Source organism: Scyliorhinus torazame, chromosome 8 (assembly GCF_047496885.1).
Source record: "Scyliorhinus torazame isolate Kashiwa2021f chromosome 8, sScyTor2.1, whole genome shotgun sequence".
In the NCBI taxonomy this organism is placed as follows: domain Eukaryota; kingdom Metazoa; phylum Chordata; class Chondrichthyes; order Carcharhiniformes; family Scyliorhinidae; genus Scyliorhinus; species Scyliorhinus torazame.
Window position 1 is genome coordinate 118,449,933 of NC_092714.1, and position 24,614 is coordinate 118,474,546.

At 51.6% G+C, this 24,614-nt stretch overlaps 1 protein-coding gene across 1 annotated transcript in view; it reads left to right on the forward strand.

The window, feature by feature from the left end:
* Positions 1–387: 387 nt before the first annotated feature.
* The window catches only part of tlr7 (toll-like receptor 7), a 63,100-nt gene continuing 38,873 nt past the window's right edge, over positions 388–24,614 (forward strand). Inside the window, exon 1 of the mRNA XM_072515523.1 lies at positions 388–597. Within this exon, the coding sequence (XP_072371624.1) occupies positions 388–597 (210 nt within the window). The remainder of the gene's footprint in view (positions 598–24,614) is intronic.

Here is a 24,614-nt window from a genome sequence, read left to right on the forward strand (position 1 = left end):
CCACTCAGCGACACTGACCATATGGCTGCCCTCGCCCACCCACAACAGAGTGCCACCCTGCTGCCGGAGGGAAACGCCAACAGTAGAAACTACAGGAAGGCACTGGATGGGGGCCGCAGTGCATATCGCTGTCATGGTTAGCACCAGCCACCATACCCCTGCCAGCAGAGACGGGTGCCGGAGCCAGAGTCCCCCACCGACGGGGCCAGATGTGCGGTGTGGAGGGCAGAGTGCCGAGGGGAATGGCCGAGGGTGGGTGTGGGGATAGGAGAGGGGTAAAGGGGACATGTGGGGGCAGCCATATGGTCAGTGTGACTGCAGTGCAGGCTGGGGCCACCATGCAGCCTGTTAGACCTGGTTGGGCACGGGGTTACGCAACATGCTAATATGTCTGCCTTCACCCCTGCAGATAATGGATTTCGGTATCCAACCAGAAATGGTTGGCATATGCCTTGCCGCCGCAGCTCTGCGGATACACTGGGGCTGTACACACAGGAGATGCTCGGGGAGCACCTTGCAGCAGCGAAGCCTGCCCCAGTGCAACAGGAGCCAGTCGATGAGGATGGAGAGCAGGCCGCCCAACAGGCTAAAGAGGAGGTGGGAAGGAGGCGCTGCATTAGACTAAGTGCATACCGGCAGTGCCCATCAGTGGAGGACCTGCAAGGCTGGCCATGTCGCCGAAGACTCCGGCCGAGCAAGGGGACTGTACGGCACATCTGCCAGATCATGGCGCACCTCGGACCGCGGGGATATGGGGAAGACTCACGCTTCCAGTGGCCGACAAGGTGACAGTCACCCTGAAACTTTTCCCCACAGGGTCCTGCAGGCTGCGAGTGGGAACTTGTCTGGAACCTCGCAGACATCGGCGCATAGGTTCATCCTTGCCAACACAGAGGGCTTATATGCCTGTTCAGCACAATATATCAGTCTGAATATGGACCGAGCTCACCAGAATACCCGGAGAGCGGGGTTCGCCACCACAGCCGGAATGCTGCAGGTCCAGGGGGTGATCAACGGGACACATGTCCACCAACGAGCACTGGCGATTGGGGGGCCAGTTCCACTCCATGGACATGCAGCTTGTGTGATCACGAGATGCTCATCATGGACCACCTAGCCCGATGCCCAGGCAGCATGCACAACGCCTTTTTCCTGGCACACTCGAAGATTCCCGACACCTTGGAGGAGCACCCCCGGGAGAGGGGTTGGCTTTAGGCCGACAGGGGTTATCCGCTGTGGCCGTGGCTGATGACGCCTATCTGGAGGCCACAGACCGACGCGGAGACCTGCTACAACAATGCCCATGCCATGATCAGGAGCGTGATTGAGCGGTTCAGGTGCCTGGACCACTCTGGTGGGGCCCTCCATAGCACTAAGAGAGACTCCCACATCGTGGTGGCCTACTGCATCCTCCACAACATCATGTGACAGAGGGGTTACTTGCTGGAGGAGGGGGATGAACTCCAGGCCTTATCCGTAGAGAAGGATGCGAAGGAATGTCAGGATGGGCAGGGCATGAGGCCCAGGCAGCCACAGGAGGCCTCACAATGTGTGCACCTGGGCCACCACACATGGAACACTCTAATCGCCTCTAGGTTCACCGACTAGGGGGCCTGAACCAGGGTGGGGTTCGGAGGTGGAGAGGGAGGGGCTGGACCAGGTATCGGGGTGATGTGTAGTGGCTGACCTGGGGGCCCTGGCTCGTGCCCATCTCCAATGGCTGCCCATCCACCCTCCCCACCCCCAGCACCCCCTCTGAAACCAACCCAAGCCCACCCCTCACGCCCTTTTGACAGAGCACCAAGATAGGTTGGAACGTTTGTGAACAGGTGTTCATTGTGAACAGGTAAACATGTTTCTACAGGTTTGTGCCCTAGCCCCTAATGTTGTCCTATGTGCTGCACCTGTGCCAACTTAACTGGTGTCTAACTTTCTGGCTTTACGGGCTCTAAGGCTCCATCTAGGTGTTTCGCCAGGTGGTACATTTGGAGTCGAGGTGACCTGTTGCGAGTTCCGCCCTTTGACCATGGCCTTTGCCCCTCTGGCGGCCGTCCTGCGGTGCAACCGGGCCTTGATGGGCCCCGCAAGCTCTTGGGTGCCCCACGTGGCGTGGTGCCAACCTGTGCTGCTCGCTGCCCATTGGATGCGCCAGGGAAAGGAGGGGGGAGTCTGAGGCACTGTGGTGTTCTGGTTCCTCCCCTGCAGGAGTCACCGGCACGGGCTCCCATCACCTCCTTCTCTCTCTGGGCCCCGATGCCCCCCAGGCTACTCCTTGGGATGGGATTGCAGCTGGAACAACCTCCGAGGGCTTCCCTGCCACCTGGTGCTGCCAGTCCTGGAGGCCCACTCTCATCTCAATGCTTGTGCCATGGAGCACAGGTTTTGGGTCACCTCCCTCTGGAACTGTGCCACTTCCCTCTGTGACTGGCTCAGGTCAGCCAGTGCCCGGCCAACGCCATTGACGTCCGCAGCCATGACGTGTTGTGACTGAGCCAAGCTCTGGAGAGCTGTTGCAATGTACAGTGGCCCTGGTACATGGCTGCATGGGATAGGGCCGCCCTGTCATGTGCCTCAGTCACCTCTCACACAGAGTCTCCCAGGCCTTGGACATCTTGACCCACGGGCGATACTTTCGCACCCAAGGCCTCCACTGCGGATGCCATGGCCTCTGCCACCTGCGCCCAGGTCCGGTGTATGGAATCGAGTGTACGGTCTGGTGTACGGCAGCCTATTTCCCACCTTGGAGAACAGGGTGCCCGCCTCTCCTCCATGGCATCCAGCAGGGTCTCAAGTTTCATATCGGCAAAATGGTGTGTGCTCTTTGGGTGGCCGTCTTCTTGGCTGGAATGAGTGTGTGTGGGGAGTGGAGTGCTTACATGCGGCTGCGGCTTATCAGCCTCTCCAGTGCCAATCCTGACCTCCTGAATCGGACGCTGTTATGCATTGGAAGTGAAGTACTTCCACGTGGCGCCGGTTCTGGCCCATTAACGGATCCTGCATTGCTCCAAGGCTGGTGCCGCTTTTGGGGTTGTAGAACTCCACCGATTCAGTCTGATGCCAGCATTTACGGCTGGATTTTCCGCAGCCCCGCACTGAAATCGTGTTTGGCACGGGGGCAGAGAATCGACTTTCACAACGAAATTGAACCTGGCGTCGGTCCGGCGATTCTCCGGGCCCCAAAAATCGGCGTGTTCGCGTAATACTCCGCACGGCTGGGGGGCCATTGCCAGAGGCCCGTCCAGCAATCCTCCGCTCCCGACCGGCCGAGTTCTCGACGGCGTGTTCAATTCTGGTCGCCACACTACCAGAAGGATGTGGAGGCTTTAGAGAGGGTGCAGAAGAGATTTACCAGAATGTTGCCTAGTATGGAGGGCATTAGCTATGAGGAGAGGTTGAATAAACTCGGTTTGTTCTCACTGGAACGAAGGAGGTTGAGGGGAGACCTGATAGAGGTCTACAAAATTATGAGGGGCATAGACAGAGTGGATAGTCAGAGGCTTTTCCCCAGGGTAGAGGGGTCAATTACTAGGGGGCATAGGTTTAAGGTGAGAGGGGCAAGGTTTAGAGGAGATGTACGAGGCAAGTTTTTTACACAGAGGGTAGTGTGTGTCTGGAACTCGCTGACGGAGGAGGTGGTGGAAGCAGGGACGATAGTGACATTTAAGGGGCATCTTGACAAATACATGAATAGGATGGGAAAAGAGGGATATGGACCCAGGAAGTGTAGAAGATTGCAGTTTAGTCGGGCAGCATGGTCAGCACGGGCTTGGAGGGCCGAAGGGCCTGTTCCTGTGCTGTACTTTTCTTTGTTCTTTGTTCTTTTGGCGTGGAACTAACATGGTATTGCCGGTCGGGATTCTCACGTAGCGGCTGCGGACTCAGTCCGCGACCGCCCTGGTGGAGGGTGGGGAAATTGGGCTCCGAGGGGAGACTTATGGGTGGCTGGGGAGTGCTTGTGTGCGGTCGGACCTTCGGGTGCGCGGCCGATCGGGGGCCTACATCTTCCAGCTGCCTCCATGGTCCAAGTCCGCCACTGGAGGCCGCCGCCGTGCGCATGCGCGGACTCGAAACCGGAGGTTCGGGGGCCCGTATCCGCAGCTAAAGCTGCGTGAAGGACTCCGGGTCCCTGCTAGGCCCCTGCAGGTGAGTGAATCGACTGCCATTTTTTTGAGGAAACTCGGGAGTGCAACGCCAGCGTTTTTTTTACGTTCGCGTGGGGACATAGCCCCATTTTGGGAGAATCCAGCCCCTTGTCTCTCAAACAGAGAATCCCGCTCAAGTTATTTGAACTTAGTACTGGTAGATCCCTGGTAGCATTGGTCCAGATTAAATTAGGCCTGCCTTTGATGCTTTGCTGCCATATCTTTGAATTTGTAAAGCCATTGGGCCAAAACGCAAGAGGATGCTGCATGATACACTTAATTCCACACAGATCCGGCTCCCAGGCACAGAGGACGGTGGGTTTCGCTGCCAGTACATGATTCATCTGGGTGCAGGGCATCATCAATGTCACTCATGTGATCAACAAGGCAGCACCTAGTCACATTCCTCAACAGAAATGACTTCCACTTTCAGCTGGTCTGTGACCATAACAAGAGCTTCCTCCATTTGTGTGCTCGCTTTCCAGATAGTTGCCATGATGTCTTCACCCTCTGCCAGTCCATGGTATCACAACCCTTTATGCCACCTGTGGTAGTACCAGGTATTGCGGTACCTGAGAGGCTGATGACCATTGGTTAGACCCTGGAGTCTACCATTGGCTGTATTGCGTAGCTCCGCCCTGAAAGCGGGGTATAAGAGATGGTGCCATCCCAGCAGCCTTCACTTTCTGTATCGAAGCTGCTGGGGAAAAGGTTCTAGCAGATTAAAGCCTTCAGTTATGGAATCACTTCATCTTGAGTGTCATTGATTGCGCATCACCACCCTTACCTAATCCAACCAAACACTACATTTCAGGGCATAGGGGCAGCACGGTGGCGCAGTGGTAGCACTGCAGTCTCACGGCGCCGAGGTCCCAGGTTCGATCCCGGCTCTGAGTCACAGTCCGTGTGCAGTTTGCACATTCTCCCCCACAACCCAAAGATGTGCAGGCTAGGCGGATTGGCCACGCACAATTGCCCCTTTTTTGAAAAAAATGAATTGGGTACTCTAAATTTATTTAAAAAAAAGATTTCAGGGCACAAATGGAACTGAGCCATTTTGAGGGGGTCAATAAGCACCCTGAGCACCCCTGCTCTCACATTCAGGAGCAGCATGCAGCCCAAAGCTCCTCAGCTGGTATGCCACCTACCCAGAGGGTTGGGAGAATGTATCAGATCATTGAGGTTCTTCCGAAACTGGAGTCAACTTCTCGGCCTACACTTCATTCACTGGCTGTGGTATCTCTGCACTCCTTAGTCTTGGTGGGTGGTTTCCTCCTATGCCTCTCCTAAGGAGTGGATTTCTTATGGCCTTGAGTAGTGCCTCTAGGTCCACAGGTACTTCCCTGCTCTGGGTTGCGGGCCCCTGGCTCTCCTGAGACATTCCTGATATGTTATCTGAGTTGGTTTAACATTGACTGCAATGTTAGAAACAGGCTTCCGACACAGGAGATGGTCCAACACTGTTTTATTGAACCTGCTGATTGCTGTACATAATCTGCTGTGGGTTGACACTCTATTAATCTAAACTGATAACCTCTGACTGGCTTGACCAGACCAGCTCTCTGTCACATGGAGACGGTGCTCACGGCCTTGTGCACTCTAATTATCTTTGTAGCTGTATCCTGTGAGAAGAGGGAGAGTCTTAATGCCTTGTATGTTTTATAGTAGTAGTGTCCTGTCTGGTGATTGGTTGTTCTGTGTCGTGTGTGTTCATTGGTTATTCTGTGTGTTAATCACTGCCTGTCTGCATCTCATTATATACATGAGTGGATATTATGACAATTCCAAGTTGCTTTCAATCTCATGCCTTCTAAACTGAAGCTGCAGCACTCAAACAGCAGTGCAGTCGTTGCTGCCATGGTCTGTTTAAATCAAGCCCACATCTGAGTAATCCCACAGCCACTAACTGAATGCCAAACCTGTCTCAATGTCAGTCAAGCGAGTGCAATCGAGAAACTCAGAGATGATTACCGCTTCCCCACGGGGGGTGAGTTCGGCACCCAGGAATCATCCTAATTTCTGTTTTCCTTCTCCGCAGCAAAAATCATGCCCTGTGTGTCATGTTTCCGCAGCTCTCTGTAGAATATTGAATCAGCAAATAAAGGTAGTTCAGTTTCTTTAGACTACAAATAATATTAAGCACAAAGTCAGTATCAACAATGCAATTCAACATTTTCCCAATTCGTTTAAGATATGAGAAAAATCAACAATCAGGAGTTTGGAAACTTAGTGTGTGCATTATAAACAGCCCTTAGAATCATAGCTACAGTTTATCAACCAAGCAAAACGTTCTATTTTCTGCTATCTTTGGAGAGGTGGAACTAGCTATTGAGTTTCAATTTCATTCTTCTGATACAAACGAAACTTTATCTGACATGAAGTGCATGCTTACCCCTGGATATCACTGCTCCTAGATCGACAATAGGTAATACTCCACAGGCACGCGACAAAAACGTTCTTTACTTGCAAATAGGAGGAGGTAACATTCAAGACATTGTTGTTATTCAAAGAATATTCGATCAGTTTCTTTTGAAAGGAGATGGAAATTTACTGAGACAAACGTGGAACATCTTCGCAAGAACAGAAAAAATGGTAGGTGTATCACTTCCACTTTTTTTACCATGTGTTATTCTTTCGGAGCTTTTAAGTAATCTAGTGTATTTTACATTTTAAAAATATAAGTGTTGGGCTTGCAGGTGATGTTTTTTACCGCTGTTTTGGGCAATGTTAAATTTAATTTCAGAAGTAGCCTTTCAGCAATAAATATTCCTTGTGTTGTATGTTTTCTCAGTATGGCACTTTAACAGAGCTTGTTTCTTTTTGTCTAAGAGAATGCAAGTTGTTCATTGGTGAACAGAAGCACAATAAACAGGGGTCTTCTGAAATGATGGGCACTTCTCTTTCGCACAGAGAACTTGTGTTAAATGAATGTATGCTGAATGTCTGCTGTGAAGAATAAGTGGTTTAAATAGTTATCTCATTTCTTACTGCTGCATTGCATGGGGCAGGACTTTGCTATATTTAGAGTCCATGTCTCCTGAGATAGAGAGAGGAAGGTCAGCGAAAGTTCTCCATCCTGAATATTGTCAGTGACCTCGGCTGGAAAATGTGTGTGTGGAGGAGAGGTGAAGGCAGGTTAAGGTTTTGCTGCAATGCCCTCAGGATTGACAAGCCATTACCTAGACTCGCGTGAAGAATTATCACTCCAACAAAGTGCTGAAAGAATGTGGACTGGTTTCTCCGTTTCTGAGACTTGGGGCGGGATTATCCGCTTGCCGACAGTGAAATTGCATTCGGCGACGGGGCGGAGAATCCCTTTCGATGCTGAAATCGGGGGCGGCTCCTGTTTTTTGAGGCTCCGCCCCCTCCAAAACGGCATCATCGGTGGGTACGCCGCACACCGTTGGGACGATCTCAGGACGTCACCTGGGACGATGGGCCGGCTTCCCGGTGGCATGGGACACATGTGCTCTGAGTTTTCGTCATGTGGCGGCTGCGGACTGTGTCCAACAGTCGGGGTGGGAGGGAGAGGGAGAGCCGTCCCGCTGGCCGGGGGCGCTTTGGCGAGGTTGGGGGGACTGGAGGGAGGTGGTCCGGGGGGTGGGGAGGGGGGGGGTTACGGGGGGCACTACCTGGCAGGCCGGGTCCGCACGCGGCCGGCGCCATGTTATACGGCGCGACCGCTGCAAGTCGTCGCTGTGCGCATGCGCAGCCATGGACCCGGCAATTCTATGGCTGTTTCTGTCCGGAACACCGGGGGTTTTACGTGGAGTGGCTGCTAGCCCCCACCGGGCGGAGCATCGGTGTGGGGGCGCCACCGACTTTTTCATCGTAAAACTAGACAATTCCTCCGGCCATAGCCTCAAAATCGGAGAATCCAGTGTTGACGCCAGCGACAGAAAAATCGATGCCACACCTGCACCGATTCCGATACCACCAGTGGGCTAGCACTAGCGCAATTTGGAACACAACCAATTTTACTAGAAACGGTGCCGGATTCGCTGGGTTTGTGATTGACACTCAGGAGGCTGACAAGCCACAGATAAACAACTCTCTCCCCACACACACCGTCCCAGCCAACAAGATGGCTGGAAGGAGAGCAGCACCATGCTTCACCGATAGCGAGCTGGAGACCCTCCTGGATGCAGTGGAGGAGAGGCGGATTAACCTGTACCCCGCCCCTGGGCGCAGGTGTCAGAGGCAGTCAGCGTCGTGGGCAACGTCATATGGACCGGCATGCAGTGCAGGAAAAAAACTGCACGACTCCTCAGGGCGGCCATGTCGAGTTGGCAGCGCTGTGCTCCTGAGACTAAACACCCCCCCAGGAGGAAAGCCGGATCCCCTGCCAGCACCCATACCAGCCGCCATGGCCAGGTGTCCAGGACACTGAGGCCTCCAGCTACCCACCCCCTGGGCTACATGTGTCGGACCGTCTAAAAGTGTTGTTGTATGTGTGTGTGTATCCCCCAGGAGAAGACAACCCCCGGCAACGGGAGAAGACTGGAGGGGGACCACCAGAGGGCCCTGGCCATGTGCCGGCAGCCCAGAGGAAAGGGAGGTGCCGAGGTGGCCACGAGCGAGGAAGTGAGACCCCGCTGAGTTGTGATTCCCCATACACTTGTGTTGAGACCCCCACACCAGCCTCACCGCCACACCACGCTCACCCTCCACCACCAACCCCTTCCTCATGCAGCCTCCGGCCCGTTGTCTAATCATACTGTGCCTTGCAGGACCTATCAGAGTTGGGGCCGGTCCATCTGGTGGTCCCCACCAACAGCCAGTGCCAGAGCCCCCCCCCCCCCCCCCCCCCCCCGCCCCCCAGACAGCCGAGCACTGACGGGGAGAGCAGCCCGAACACCAGCCCCCCGCCCGAGACTCAGGACACCCCGGAGGCCATGGCTGAGAATATCGGCAGCATTTCCCAGGCGCTGGCTAGCGCTGCACAGACACAGAGGGAGGTGGCCCAGTCCCATAGGGAGATGGCACAGTCACTGAATGATGTAAAACAGACCCAGAGGGTGGACTTCAAAGGGCCCTCCCCTCCACCGACTGCAACATGTACTTCCTCAGTGTGGTCGATGAATATTCCAGATTCCCCTTCGCCATCCCATGCCCCGACATGGCGTCTGCCACCGTCATCAAAGCCCACAACACAATCTTCACTCTGTTCGGTTTCCCCGCCTACGCCCACAGCGACAGGGGATCCTCATTCATGAGCGATGAGCTGCGTCAGTTCCTGCTCAGCAGGGGTAGCGCCTCCAGCAGGACGACCAGCTACAACCCCCGGGGAAATGGGCAGGTGGAGCGGGAGAATGGGACGGTCTGGAAGGCCGTCCAGCTGGCCCTACGTTCCTCCCCGACGCCCTGCACTCAATTTGGTCGCTCCTGTGCACTGCGACCAATGAAACACCCATGAACGTCTCTTTGCCTTCCCTGGGAAGTCCACCTCCAGGGTGTCGCTCCTGACTTGACTTGCAGTTCCAGGACCCGTACTCCTCCATAAAACGAACGACTCCACAAGGCGGACCCGTTGGTTGAGAGGGTGCAGCTACTTCATGCCAACCCGCAGTCCGCCTATGTAGTGTACCCTGGCGGCCGCCAAGATGCAGTCTCCCTCAGGGACCTGGCACCAGCTGGTTCCACACACACACACTTGTCCGGCCCGGCGCCACCCTCCCCTCCCCCGGCGGACCCCGCTGCAGCCCCCGCCCCAGGACAATCCATCCTCCCCCTGCCCACACCTGGGGATGAAGAGGATTTTGATACGCTCCTGGAGTCACTGAAGACCAAACCGACATCGAAATCACCGCCGGCACTGCAGCGCTCCCAACGGCAGATCAAGGCTCCGGACCGACTGAACCTGTAACATGACCTGGACTTTTAAAACATCATCCCTCTGTATATAGTCCTCCACCACCCCCGCCGGACTCAATTTTAACAGGGGGTGAATGTGGTATTGTATATAGAGGGTGTCGGTGTAGGTGCTTTACGGTGAGGCCCTGTACTACAGGTATGGGGGTAGCTCCCTGCCTGCTGGCTCCGCCCAGTAGGCGGGGTATAAATATGTGTGCTCCCTGTACAGCAGCCATTTCGCCAGCTGCTGTAGGAGGGCACACATCTTAGTGTAATAAAGCCTCGATTGCATCCAACTCTCGTCTTTGTGTAATTGATCGTGCATCAGCTTTAGCCTCTTCTACCTCCCCTGTCCTCTGCCTTTTCGCCCTTTGTTTCCTCTGAGGTTTTGTTTTTCCCTTCCCCTCCGCCAGGTGCTCCCTCACTCCCGGGATGCATGCTGTGCCCTCCTCCTTCGCTGTACTTCCCTACAAATGTTTTGGCCTCCTCCAGGGCATCAAAGTAGTGTTCTTTACCCTGGTACGTGACCCATACCTTGGCAGGGTTCGTACCCCACTTTTGGACAGCACTGATTTGACACCATTGACTTCTGCACAATGACGCAGTGGTTAGCATTGCTGCCTCACGGCACTGAGGACCTGGGTTTAATTCCGGCCTCGGGTCATTGTCTGTGTGGGGTTTGCACATTCTCCATGTGTCTGCGTGGGTTTCACCTCCACAACCCAAATGATGTGCTGGTTAGGTGGATTGGCCAAGCTAAGTTGCCCCTTAATTGGAAAAAAAAAGAATTTGGCACTCAAAATTAAGAGAAAAATGAATTTTGCCCGGCGCTTGGCCAGGTCAGCGCCAATATCTTGACACATGGAATGTCCTTCCCACTTGCACCCTCTTGTGCACCTCGTCCACCTCAGGGTCAATAATAAAAATCTGGAATTAAAAGTCTAATGATGACCTTGAAAGCATTGTCGATTGTCGTAAAAACCCATCTGGTTCACTAATGTCCTTTAGGGAAGGAACTCTGTCATCCTTACCTGGTCCGGCCTACATGTGACTCCAGCCACAGCAGTGTGGTTGATGCTTAACTGCCCTCTCAAGGGCAATTAGAGACGGGCAATAAATGCTGGCAGAGCCTGTGACCCCCCCACGTCCCATGAGCGAATTTAAAACAAAGATCCGCTCTTTGTCTTGGTACTTGTACAGCCTCACGATTGTTGCCTGCAATGGTTCCCCAGCCCGGGCCGCTGCCGAAGTGACCTGTGGGTATGATCTACCTCCGGAGGCTTGGCAAAGCCCTCCTCGCCACCATCTTCCTAAGCATCGCTGCTGTGTATTCTGTGGGGTTTCTTTCCTCCGTTCCCTCCGGTAGCCCTGCGATTCTGAGGTTTTGCCGACGTGATCGGTTCTCTTGGTCGTCGACTTTATCCTTCAACCCCTTCTGAGTCTTGACCAGGCTCGCCACCTCAGCCTCGAGTGTCACGATCCGGTCCTCTTGGCCCTTAGCAGCTTTTCTGAGATCCAATGTCGTATTTTTTGGACCTCTAGCCTCCGCTTCACATTGTCCATTGCCTCCCTCATGGGGGCCGTCGCGGCTCCACTGTCGCCTCAACGGCGCTGCCTTGTCCCGCCGGCAAGGTAGGTGGTTTAATCTACGCCGGCGGGACAGGCATTTTAGCGGCGGGACTTGGGGCTATCCGGGCCGGAGAATCGCGGGGAGGGGCTCACCAACCGGCGCGGCGCGGTTCCCGCCCCCGCCGAATATCCGGTGGTGGAGAATTCAGCAACCGGCGGGGACGGGATTCACGCCAGCCCCCGGCGATTCTCCGACCCGGCGGGGGTCAGAGAATCTCGCCCATGAAATCTGAAGAGAAAACATCACTGTCCATAATGTCATTAAATTATAAACTCCCTCTTTCTAAATGGCTTTAATATTTGTTAGGCATGGTGCATAGAGGAAATCTTCCCCTACTGTGAAGAGGTCGCTGTAAGTTTATCAAATATTAGCAACAGTTAAGGATTCATGCTATCAGGAGAATAATTTCTCTGATCTTTGTGTGTTAAAGGCATTGTAAACCTAATGGGAAAACCTGCCATGTTTGCTATTTCTAACAAAATCAAAATATATTTGTAGTTCTGCCAGAGATAAAGAAAGGCCGCGATTCACCGGAAAATATTCTCGGTCTGGTTTTGTGCGCGTTTGGCAGGATGTTTCTCGGCAGCTGCAGTGCCAGGGTCGAAACCGCTATTCAACAGCACTTAGCTGTTTTGTTGGGCCTTGGAAAATTTCTCCCCGTCGAAGCCACACTTGGAAAGATTTCCTGCAATAGGGAGCTGAGCTCGCCAGCAGGAATGGCTCCACACAGATGGGGTGCCATTTTGAAAGGCTGCCCCAATTTCTACACCCCCCTTTCAGGAACCCACCCCCTTCCCCTCCACCCCAACCTCTTTGGCCCCCTCAAACCACCCTACATGCATATGGCCCAGATCCTTGGAAATGCCAATCTGGCACCCAGGCACCTTGGCAGCGCTAACCAGGCATCCTGGCTGTAACCGGGTTGGCCGTGCCAAGGAACCCAGGTGCCGGGGAAATGCCAGGGTACTGCACTGCTCTATTCCCAAATACCTGGTAGTTCTAATCGCCTGCGTGACCCCTTGAGGTGCCATCACGCCTGGTCCATGATTGTGGAAACCAGTGGTAAACAACGGCCAGCTAAGACCTCCAGGTGTAGCCATTGACTTCCGGGCGCCGGGTGAATGTGGCGACCAGATATTTAAATGAGCCATGAGGCTAATTTAAATATCATTATCTAGATCACATCCAGTGATGCCATTATCCAGTTCGCAGCTGGGCACAGCGAGTCGGGTGCCCGATTTGGGGCTCTCTTGCGATTCACCCGGCACCGGGCACGACGCAGTGGGAATATCACACGCTAAATGAAATCTTCCTCGGGGCTGGTTTATACTATACAGAATGAATAAGGGGAAGAATAGGTTACCAGAATACATACTAACATACAAAATAAGCCATTTGGCCACACAAGCCTGTTCCATCTTTCAATAGGATCATGAATGATCTATTTGTATTTTGAATTCCACGTTCCCATCTGTCCTCAATAATATTTGATTCCCTTGCTTAACAAGAATCTATCTAACTCTGCCTTTAAATATTCAATGGCCCCGCCTACACTTCCTTCTGAGGCAGAGTTCCAAAGTCGCAAAACCCTCAGAGAAGATATTTATTCTCAGCACTGTCTGACAAGGGTGACCCATAATTTTAAACAGTGCCCACTTATTCTGGACTCCCCCACAAAAGGAAACATCCTTTCCACATCCAACTTGTCAAGACCATTCAGGATGTTGCATACTTCAGTCAAGTTACCCCTCACTCTTCTAAAATCCAGTGAAAAAATGCCCAGTCTTTCGTACCTATCCTCATAAGACAACCCGCTCATCTCAGGTATCAATCTAGTAAACCTTCTGTGAACCGCCTCCAATGTATTTACATCTTTCCTTAAATAGGGAGAACAAAACTGCTCACAATATTCAAAATGCAGTCTCACCAATGTCCTGTATAACTGAAGCACAACATCTGCATTTTATGTTCAATCGCTCTCTGAATAAGGAATGGCATCCCATTAGCCTTCTTAATTATTTGCTGCACCTGCAAACTGGCTTTTTATGACTCATGCACTAGAACACCTAGATCCCTCTGCACCTTGGAATTCTGCAGTCATAAAATTCTGCTATTTTTATTCTTCTTGCCAAAGTGAACAACTTCACATTTTCCCACATTATACTCCATCTGCCAGACTTGTGCCCACTCATTCAACCTATCTATATCCCTCTGCAACCTCCTTGTGCCCTCTTCACAACATACTTTCCTTCCTATCTTTGTGTCATCTGCAAATTTGACTACCATACCTTTGCTCTCCTCATTTAAGTCATTAATATAAATAGTAAAAGGTTGAGGCCCCAGCCCCAACAAACCCCTGTGGGACTCCAGTATTCACATTCTGTCGATCAGAAAAATACCTGTTTATGCATACACTGTTTTCTGCCAGCCATCCAATTTGCTATCCACGCTAACACGGTGCTCACTACACCATGAGCTTTTGTCCCCAATAACCTTTGATGTGGCACCTTATTAAATGCTTTCCGGAAATCCAATATAACACATCTGCAGCCTTCCCTTTATCCAAAGTGCATGTTACAACTCCCAAAAGACGTGCTGTTAGGTAATTTGGACATTCTGAATTCTCCCTCTGTGTACCCGAACAGGCGCAGGAATATGACGACTAGGGACCTTTCACAGTAACTTCATTGCAGTGTTAATGTAAGCCTACTTATTATTACTCCTTTAAAGAACAAATAGTTAAACATGATTTCCATTTCACAAAACCATGCTCACTCTGCCCGATTGTCTTGAGTTTTTCTAAGCCTAGCTACAACCTCCTTAATGATCAACTCTAACACCTTTCCCACAACAGACGTTAAGATAACTTTAATTTCTTGTTTTCTGCCTCCCTCCCTTCTTGAATAGAAGGGTTTTATGTGCTATTTTCCAGTCTGATGGAACCTATCCTGAACCTAGTGAATTTTGGAAAATTAACACCAATAATCTACTACCTCACTAGACACCACTTTTAAGACCCGAGGATGAAGTCCATCAGGACCTGGAGACTTGTCAGTCCACAGTTCCAGCAATTTGCTCACTACTGTTTCCCTATGATTGTAATTTCATCAAGTTCTTCTCTCCCCCTCACTCCTTGATTTACAGCCGTTAGTGGAGTGTTTTTCAAACTTTGTTTTCCAAGGATCACTTTTGCAAACCGGCCGAACTTCATGACCCACGCCAGCCGACCTTCGCGACACATGCCATGTTCACTCAACTTTAATGTGAAAGGGGATCCTGCTTGGTCCTCATGATCTAACTCCAATCAGGTTCACAGGAGGATAGGGCAATGCGCGTATCAGGTGCAGAGTTCCGATGTGCCGTCTTCATCTTTGCGAAAATGGAAAATCCAACCTCTCACGCGTGGGTCATCATGAAGGGCAATAGCGACAAAATGCTTATTTTACTCAGCACTGGATACTGCTGGGAGATGCTACTCCACAATGTTGAAGCCTCATAAGCTTTTGCCGTGTTTTTAATATGCTGTCTTTTCATTTGTAATCAGCTGTAAGTTAATAACGTACTCTGGGGTCTCAACCTCAAAAGGAATTTTTCATCCAACTCGTCTCTTTCAAAATCTGAAACTTCTCCTCTCATTTGCCAGTACTTCCCTGCATATAGCACTCAAGGGATTTTCATCTTTATTTACATTGGCGCAGTTGACAAAACCGTACCTCAAGAAATCTTCTTTAAACTTATTTGTTCCCGAGTTAAGTTTCTTTTTTTTAGGCTGTTAACAAGAGGCCCTGAAGCTCTGAAAAGAGTTAACACTGGCACTGCTTTGTCCTGCCCTGCATTCTCCTGAAGGCTCTCTCCAGCATATTCAGATGTGAGATCCTGGCCAGTAGGTACTCTGCCTATCTGTGCTGCTGGCCGTCTCTTTCTTTCTTTCTTGGAAGAAAATAATTTATCTTCACAGTGCTCTTGCTTTGCTCGCTAGCAGCTAGAAAATGGAAGAAGCTCTCCTTCATGATTTTGTACCATAAGCTTGTACTTACAGGGCCCTTGACGTCAAGTGTACGTGCAGAGCACATGACCGGCTCACTGCTGCTGGATTACGATCGAAAGACTGCACACAGCCTAATGTGTTCTCATTTAAAAGCTGACAATGGCCGCCATTCTCGATTTAAATGGTGGCAGCTGCCGTTGGGCGTTATCCCCACGATCGAGAACCTACTCATTATGGTCTTGTTAAGTGGGCTCTATGTACCACTTTTAGTTGCTTCAGGCTGAGTCTTGTGCACGTGGAGGTGGAGTTGACCCTTGAGGCACGTTCAATTGCACGAAGACTTGAGTTGGGTACAACTGAGGCTTTATTGCTCTAAGATTTGTGGCCTCCCACAGCAGTTGGCGAAATGGCTGCAGCAAGCAGGACACACAGATTTATACTCCGCCTACTGGGCGGAGCCAGCAGGCAGGGACTACCAACGTACCTGTAGTACAGGTCCTATCATACATCACCTAATAGAGGTGCAACAGTGGTTTACCACATTCACCCCCTGTTAAAATTGAGTCCGGCGGGGGTGGTGGAGAACTATAGACAACAAATGTTTTTTTTTACATTTACATTTACAATATTTGAGAGAGAAAAAATGTCTTTTGAAATCCAGTGGACCAGTTAGAGGTTTAACCGGTCCGGGGCCTTGCTGTGCCGCTGGGCGCGACGTAGTGGTGGCGGTGATGCCGATGCTGCTCAAATGTCCGGTGCCTCCGGGAGCGTGCCAAAATCCTCTTCATCCTCGGGCATGGGCAGGGTGAGGACGGATAGTCCCGGGGGGGTTGCTGCTGGGAGCGCCGGGGGAGGGGAGGGTGGTGCCGGGCCATGGGTGTGTGTGTGTGTGTGTGGAACCTGCTGGTGCCAGGTCCCTGAGGGAGACAGTATCCTGGCGGCCGTCGGGGTATGCCACGTAGGCATACTGGGAGTTTTCATGGAGCAATTGCACCCTTTCCACCAACGGGTCCACCTTGTGGAGTCGGACATGCGTACGGAGTAGAACAGGTCCTGGAGCTGCGAGCCAAGTCGGGAGCGACACTCCGGATGTGGACTTCCTGGGGAAGGCAAAAAGACGTTCATGGGGTGTGTTGTTAGTGGTGGTGCATAGTAGTAACCGAATGGAGTGTAGTGCATCAGGGAGGACCTCCTGCCAGCGGGAGGCCGGGAGGTTTCTGGACCGTAGGGCCAGTTAGACGGCCCTCCACACCGTCCCGTTCTCCCTCTCTACCTGTCCGTTTCCCTGGGGGTTGTAGCTTGTCGTTCTGCTGGAGGCGCTACCCCTGCTGAGCAGGAACTGACGCAGCTCATCACTCATGAATGAGGATCCCCTGTCACTGTGGATGTAGGCGGGGAAACCGAACAGAGCGAAGATTGTGTTGAGGGCTTTGATGACAGTGGCAGACGTCATATCGGGGCATGGGATGGCGATGGGGAATCTGGAGTACTCATCGACCACACTGAGAAAATACGTGTTGCGGTCGGTGGAGGGGAGAGCCCTTTGAAATCCACGCTGAGGTGCTCAAAGGGGCGGGAGGCCTTCACCAGGCGCGCATGGACCGGCTGGTAGAAGTGCGGCTTGCACTCCGCACAGACATGGCAGTCCCTGGTGATTGTCCGTACTTCCTTGACGGAATAGGGCAGATAGCGGGCCTTTATGAAGTGGTACAACCGTGTGACTCCCGGGTGACAAACGCTGTCGTGCAGAGTCCGGAGTCGGTCCACCTGTGCACTGGCACATGTATCTCGGGATAGGGCATCTGGGGGCACGTTGAGCTTGCCGGGGCGATACATAATCTCGTAATTGTAGGTGGAGAGCTCGATCCTCCACCTCAAGATCTTATCATTCTTGGTCTTGCCCCGCTGTGTGTTATTGAACATGAAGGCTACCGACCGTTGGTCAGTGAGGAGAGTGAATCTCCTGCCGGCCAGGTAATGCCTCCAATGCTGCACAGCTTCAACGATAGCTTGGGCCTCTTTTTCGATGGATGAGTACCGAATTTCTGAGGCATGAACGGTGCAGGAAAAGAATGCCATGGGTCTGCCTGCCTGATTGAGGGTGGTGGCTAGGGCGACGTCTGATGCGTCGCTCTCTACTTGAAAGGGCAGTGACTCGTCTACTGCGTGCATTCCGACCTTGGCGATATCGGCTCTGATACGGGCGAAGGCCTGTTCTGCCTCGGCCGTTAGGGGAAAATGGGTTGACTGTATGAGTGGGCGGGCCTTGTCCGCATAGTTTGCGACCCACTTAGCGTAGTACGAAAAGAACCCCAGGCAGCGTTTGAGGACCTTGGGGCAGTGGGGGAGGGGGAGCTCCATGAGGGGGCGCATGTGGTCAGGATCGGGCCCCAGAACTCCGTTCTGGACCACATAGCCGAGGATAGCTAAGTGGGTCGTGCTAAACACGCACTTCTCCTTGTTGTAGGTGAGATTTAGGAGAGTGGCGGTGTGGAGAAATTTGGCAAGGTTAGCGTCGTGGTCCTGCTAATCATGGTCGCAGATGGTGACCATCTAGGTATGGAAAGGTGGCCCGCTAACCGTAGCGGTCGACCATTCGGTCCATCTCCCTTTGGAAGACCAAGACCCCGTTGGTGATGCCGAAGGGAACCCTGAGGAAGTGATAGAGGCGGCTGTCTGCCTCGAAGGCAGTGTATGGACGGTCCGAATTACGAATGGGGAGCTGGTGGTAAGCGGATTTGAGGTCTACCGTTGAGAAGACCCGGTACTGTGCAATCTGATTGACCATATCAGATATGCGTGGGAGGGGGTACGCTTCGAGCTGCGTGTACCGATTGATAGTCTGGCTGTAGTCCACGACCATTCTGTGTTTCTCCCCACTACTACCACTTGGGCTCTCCAGGGGCTGTTGCTGGCCTTGATGATGCCTCCCCGAAGCAGCCGCTGGACTTCGGGCCTGATGATGGTCCTGTCCTGGGTGCTGTACAGTCTGCTCCTGGTGGCGACGGGTTTGCAATCCGAGGTTAGATTTGCGAAGAGGGAAGGCGGATTAACCTTTAGGGTCGCAAGGCCGCACACAGTGAGGGGTGGGAGGGGCCCGCCGAATTTCAGGGTTAGGCTTGTTGTTGAAAACTCACCACTATTCTTAGAAGTCCCCTTATACCAAAAAGGGCCGACATTCTAAATGGTGAACAGGGATTGTCACTCCGCAACACCGATGCAGGCTTCAGTGGGTGCTATTCAGGTCAAACTATGTTTTCAAGTTATCCCCCGGTATAACCCATACCTTCACCGAAGATTTCATCTACTTACCACTTAGTAGCATCGATCCTGAGTCCCGCATTGCTAAGTAAGTAAAGTAGACTTTGGAATAACCACTATTTCAGGTTAAATTAAGTTATTTTATTATTATATTTTTTCTTTTAAAAGCTGCAATTACTGTCTTTACAGAAAGGAAAAAGATCTTGCTTCTGGATGCTTCTGGTTGGTTGAAGGGACCTTCAGGCCCAACTTGACAATCAATCTTCTTTTTAAAATCAGGGGCGTCATTCTCCGACCCCCCGCCGGGTCGGAGAATGGCCGTTGGCCGCCGTGAATCCCGCCCACGCCCCCGCCGAAGTCTCCGGTACCAGAGATTGGGCGGGGGCGGAAATCGGGCCGCGCCGGTTGGCGGGACCCCCCGCTCAATTCTCCGGCCCGGATGGGCCGAAGTCCCGCCCAGAAATTGCCTGTCCCGCCGGTGTAAATCAAAGCTGGTATTTACCGGCGGGACAAGGCGGCGTGGGCGGACTCCGGGGTCCTGGGGGGGGCGCGGGGCGATCTGGCCCCAGGGGGTACCCCCACGGTGGCCTGGCCCGCGATCGGGGCCCACCGAACCGCGGGCGGGCCTGTGCCGTGGGGGCACTCTTTCCCTTCCGCCACAGCCTCCACCATAGCGGAGGCGGAAGAGACTCTCCCCACTGCGCATGCGCGGGAAACTGTCGGCGGCCGCTGACGCTCCCGTGCATGCGCCGCATTTCCGCGCCAGCTGGCGGGGCTCCAAACGCCATTTCCGCCAGCTGGCGGGGCAACAAATGCCGTTTCCGCCAGCTGGCGGGGCGGAAATCCCTCCGGCGCCGGCCTAGCCCCTCAATGTTGGGGCTCGGCCCCCAAAGATGCGGAGCATTCCGCACCTTTGGGCCGGCGCGATGCCCGTCTGATTGGCGCCGTTTTTGGTGCCAGTCGGCGGACATCGCACCGTTGGGGGAGAATTTCGTCCCTAGTCTTCTTTAGATGTATTCGCTGATGAGCTCGGTTGCTATGTCCTATCTTTCCCATGTACCGAGCTGTGAGAGCTGGCTATCTCTGAGCTGACTCTGAGCTGACTCTGCAACCTCTTTAAATTCTGGTCTTCTTTAGATGTATTAGCTGTTTTAGCTCGGCTGCTTTGCTCTGTCCCTTTCCCATGGCCGAGTGACTGTAATCTGACTCGGAGCTGCTTGTTCCTTCTCTGCTTCTCCGCCTCTCTCCCTCCGAGTTCTGGTTCTGTGAAGTTCCTGCTCTGGTCTCTCGGTTTATATGCTCTTTCTAACAGTTACGTTTTTATGACTTTATTGTAAAGTAATTCTTGATTTTCTTTGATTGTAAAAAGTATCTTTGACCTAAACATTCTAACCCCACTAAGTATTTCCGGTCTCTGATTACATTGTTTCCTTTGTGATGTTCAAAAATGCTTTGACTTCAAGAGGTGTTGCTTTTAATTCCTGTCATTTCTATAGTTTTATTTTCCAATTGTGTCCTCAGCTCATAATTTTGACTTCGATTTTGGCTTTGAATTATGTTTCTCGTAGACTAATAGTCTCCAGTTTTCTTTAATTTACCTGGTATTAGCAAAATTTCACACCTAGAATTGTCATAAAATTCAACTGAACCTCATCCTTTCCTTTTCAGCTGCTTACTAAGATAGTTACTTTCAATGAAGGTGTGAGCCATTGTTTTTGGCTTCATTCAAAATCCTGTTTGTCTTGTTTGCTAAGCCTGCTTGACCAAGGATATCTGCATTTTACAATCCTGCTCTGGCAGCTGCTGTTAACCCTTTGTGAGATCTTTCCCTGTATCCTCTCATGTTTCTCTCAGACCAGATATTGCCAGACTTCCATGTTTCAAATTACACATCTATCCATATTTTCAATAAAAGGCTCTGGAGGTTGCACTGAATGAAAAATGAAAATCGCTTATTGTCACAAGTAGGCTTCAAATGAAGTTACTGTGAAAAGCCCCTAGTCGCCACATTCCGGCGCCTGTTCGGGGAGGCTGGTACGGGAATTGAACTGCACTGCTGGCCTGCCCTGGTCTGCTTTCAAAGCCAGCGATTTAGCCCTGTGCTAAACAGCCCCACAGGCTGAGTAGTAGGGCAGCGCAGAGGTTAGGGAGAACGTAGAGGCGGAAGCCACTGAATTCTACGCCCTGGACCGTGAGTGTGATCCGGAGACAGAGAAATTCTTTGGTTGGCGGGGTGTACCGCGAGGGAGCAGCACCTTACCGTATATAGGTGGATGAAGCTTTCGGTGCTCCCGGAGTCCAGCAGGCAAGAGGTCACGTGAGCGTTGATTTTAACGCTGGTCGATGCGGTAGCCAGGTTTTGCGGTCGAGACTGGTCGATGGTCACTGAGGCGAGTCGTGGTCGGTCGTCGCTGGTTTCGGATGATGGGGAGCGCGGGGGGCACAGGTCCTGGAACGCTGGCGGTGCCCATGTGCCATGGGGGAGTCAAGATGGCGGCGTTTGAAGACCTTGAGGAGGACAAAATGGCGGCGCCCATGGGCCGCACGTGGCGGGGGTTGAACAAGATGGCGGCGCCCATGGGCCGCATGTGTTGCTCAGAGGGGAAATGGCGGTGCCCACGGACCGCGCATGGTCTGAGGCGGAGACGATTGGCGGCGCCCACTGGCTGCGCATGGTCCAGGGAGTTGAAGATGGCGGCGCCCATTGACCGTAAACGAGGGGGGTGGGGGCGATAGCGGCGACTGCACGGGCCTGGCACACCGCGGCAAAGTGCTTCTTCTTGCTGCAAGCCTTACAAAGGGCAGCGCGGGCTGGGCAGCGTTGGCGGGGGTGTAGCCTCACACTTGGCAACATTGAATTTCATCTGCCAGATCCTAGCCCATTCACCTAACCTATCCAAATCCTTCTGCAGACTTCCGGTATCCTCTGCACTTTTTGCTTTACCACGCATCTTAGTGTCGTCTGCAAACTTTGCCACATTGCACTTGGTCCCCAACTCCAAATCATCTATGTAAATTGTGAACAACTGCGGGCCCAACACTGATCCTTGAGGGACCCCACTAGTTACAGGTTGCCAACCAGAGAAACACTCATTTATCCCCACTCTCTGCTTTCTGTTAGTTAACCAATCCTCTACCCATGCTACCACTTTACCCTCAATACCATGCATCTTTAGTTTATGCAGCAACCTTTTGTGTGGCACCTTGTCAAAAACTTTCTGGAAATCCAGATATACCACATCCATTGGCTCCCCGTTATCTACTGCACTGGTAACATCCTCAAAAAATTCTACCAAATTAGTCAGACACGACCTACCCTTTATGAACCCATGCTGCGTCTGCCCAATGGGACAATTTCCCTCCAGGTGCCCCGCTATTTCCTCCTTAATGATAGTTTCCAGCATTTTCCCTACAACCGAAGTTAAGCTTACCGGCCTATAATTACCCGCTTTCTGCCGATCTCCTTTTTTAAACAGTGGTGTCACGTTTGCTACTTTCCAATCCTCTGGGACCACCCCAGAGGTCTAGTGAATTTTGATAAATTATCACTAGTGCGTTTACAATTTCCCTAGCCATCTCTTTTAACACTCTGGGATGCATCCCATCAGGGCCAGGAGACTTGTCTACCTTGAACCCCATTAGCTTGCCCAATACTGCCTCCTCAGTGATTACAATCATCTCAAGGTCCTCACCTATCATATCTTTATTTCCATCAGTCACTGGCATGTTATTTGTGTCTTCTACTGTGAAGGCTGACCCAAAAAACCTGTTCAGCTCCTCAGCCATTTCCCAGTCTCCTATTATTAAATCTCCCTTCTCATCTTCCAAAGGACCAATATTTACCTTATCCACTCTTTTTTGTCTTATATATTTGTAGAAGCTTTTACTATCTGCTTTCATGTTCTGAGCAAGTTTACTTTCATAGTCTACCTTACTCTTCTTTATAGCTTTTTTAGTAGCTTTCTGTTGTCCCCTAAAGACTTCCCTGTCCTCTAGTCTCCCACTAATTTTTGCCACTTTGTATGTTTTTTCCTTCAATTTGATACTCTCCCTCACCTCCTTAGATAGCCACGGTCGATTTTTCCCCTTTCTACCGTCTTTCTTTTTTGTCGGTATGAACCTTTCCTGAACACTGTGAAAGATCGCTCGAAAGGTTCTCCACTGTTCCTCAACTGCTTCACCATGAAGTATTTGCTCCCAGTCTACCTTAGCTAGTTCTTCTTTCATCCCATTGTAATCGCCTTTGTTTAAGCACAAAACACAAGTGTTTGATTTTACCTTGTCATCCTCCAACTGTAATTTAAATTCCACCATATTGTGGTCGCTCCTTCCAAGAGGATCCCGAACAATGAGATCATTAATCAATCCTGCCTCATTACACAGGACCAGATCTAGGACCGCTTGTTCCCTTGTAGGTTCCATTACATACTGTTCCAGGAAATTATCCCGGGCACATTCTATAAACTCCTCCTCAAGGCTGCCTTTACCAACCTGGTTAAACCAATCGACATGCAGATTAAAATCTCCCATGATAACCGCTGTACCATTTCTACATGCATCCGTTATTTCTTTGCTTATTGCCTGCACTACCATCCTGTTACTATTTGGTGGCCTATAGACTACTCCTATCAGTGACCTTTTCGCCTTACTATTCCTGATTTCCACCCAAATTGATTCAACCTTGTCCTCCATTGCACCAATATCATCCCTTACTATTGCCCGGATGCCATCCTTAAACAACAAAGCTACACCACCGCCCTTACCGTCCATTCTATCCTTTCGTATAGTCTGATACCCTTGGATATTTAACTCCCAGTCGTGACCATCTTTTAACCATGTTTCAGTAATGGCCACTAAATCATAGTCATTCACGATGATTTGCGCCATCAACTCATTCACCTTATTTCGTATACTACGAGCATTCAGGTAAAGTACACTTATGCTGTTTTTTATGTCTTGTTATGAATCCTAACACCTTGATCAGTAACTTTTCGCAAATTATTTTTCCTCTTACCCTTTCTCCTAATTTTCCTTGTCTTTGAACCCATATCTCTACATAATAATCTGTCAGGTGACCTGCTGCCTTGCTCTCCATTAACCATTATACTGTCCATAGCTTTACCCTTTCCTTCCCCCCAACTTGCTAGTTTAAAGTCCTTGTGACTAACCTATTTATCCTATTCGCTAGAACACTGGTCCCAGAATGGTTCAGGTGAAGATTGTCCCAACGGTACAGGTCCCTCCTGCCCCAGTACTGATGCCAATGCCCCATGAAATGGAATCCCTCTTTCCCGCACCACTCCTTTAGCCACGTGTTAACTTCCCTAATTTTCTCAACCCTATGCCAATTGGCACGTGGCTCGGGTAGTAATCCAGAGATTATAACCCTGGAGGACCTGTTCTTTAATTTAGTCCCTAGTGTTTGATAATCCCCAAACAGGTCCTCTTTCCTAGTCTTGCCTATGTTGTTAGTCCCAACGTGGACCACAACAACTGGATCCTCCCCCTCCCTCTCCAAAATCCTTTCAAGCCGATCAGAGATGTCCCTCACCCTGGCACCAGGCAGGCAACATACCATGCGGGACTCACGATCTGGCTTACAAAGGATGCCATCAATCCCCCTAATTATAGAATCCCCTACAACTACCACTTGTCTTTTTGCTCCCCCCCTCTTGAATGGCTTCCTGTACCACGGTGCAGTGGTCAGTCAACGCACCCCCCCTAGAGCCCTCTTCCTCAT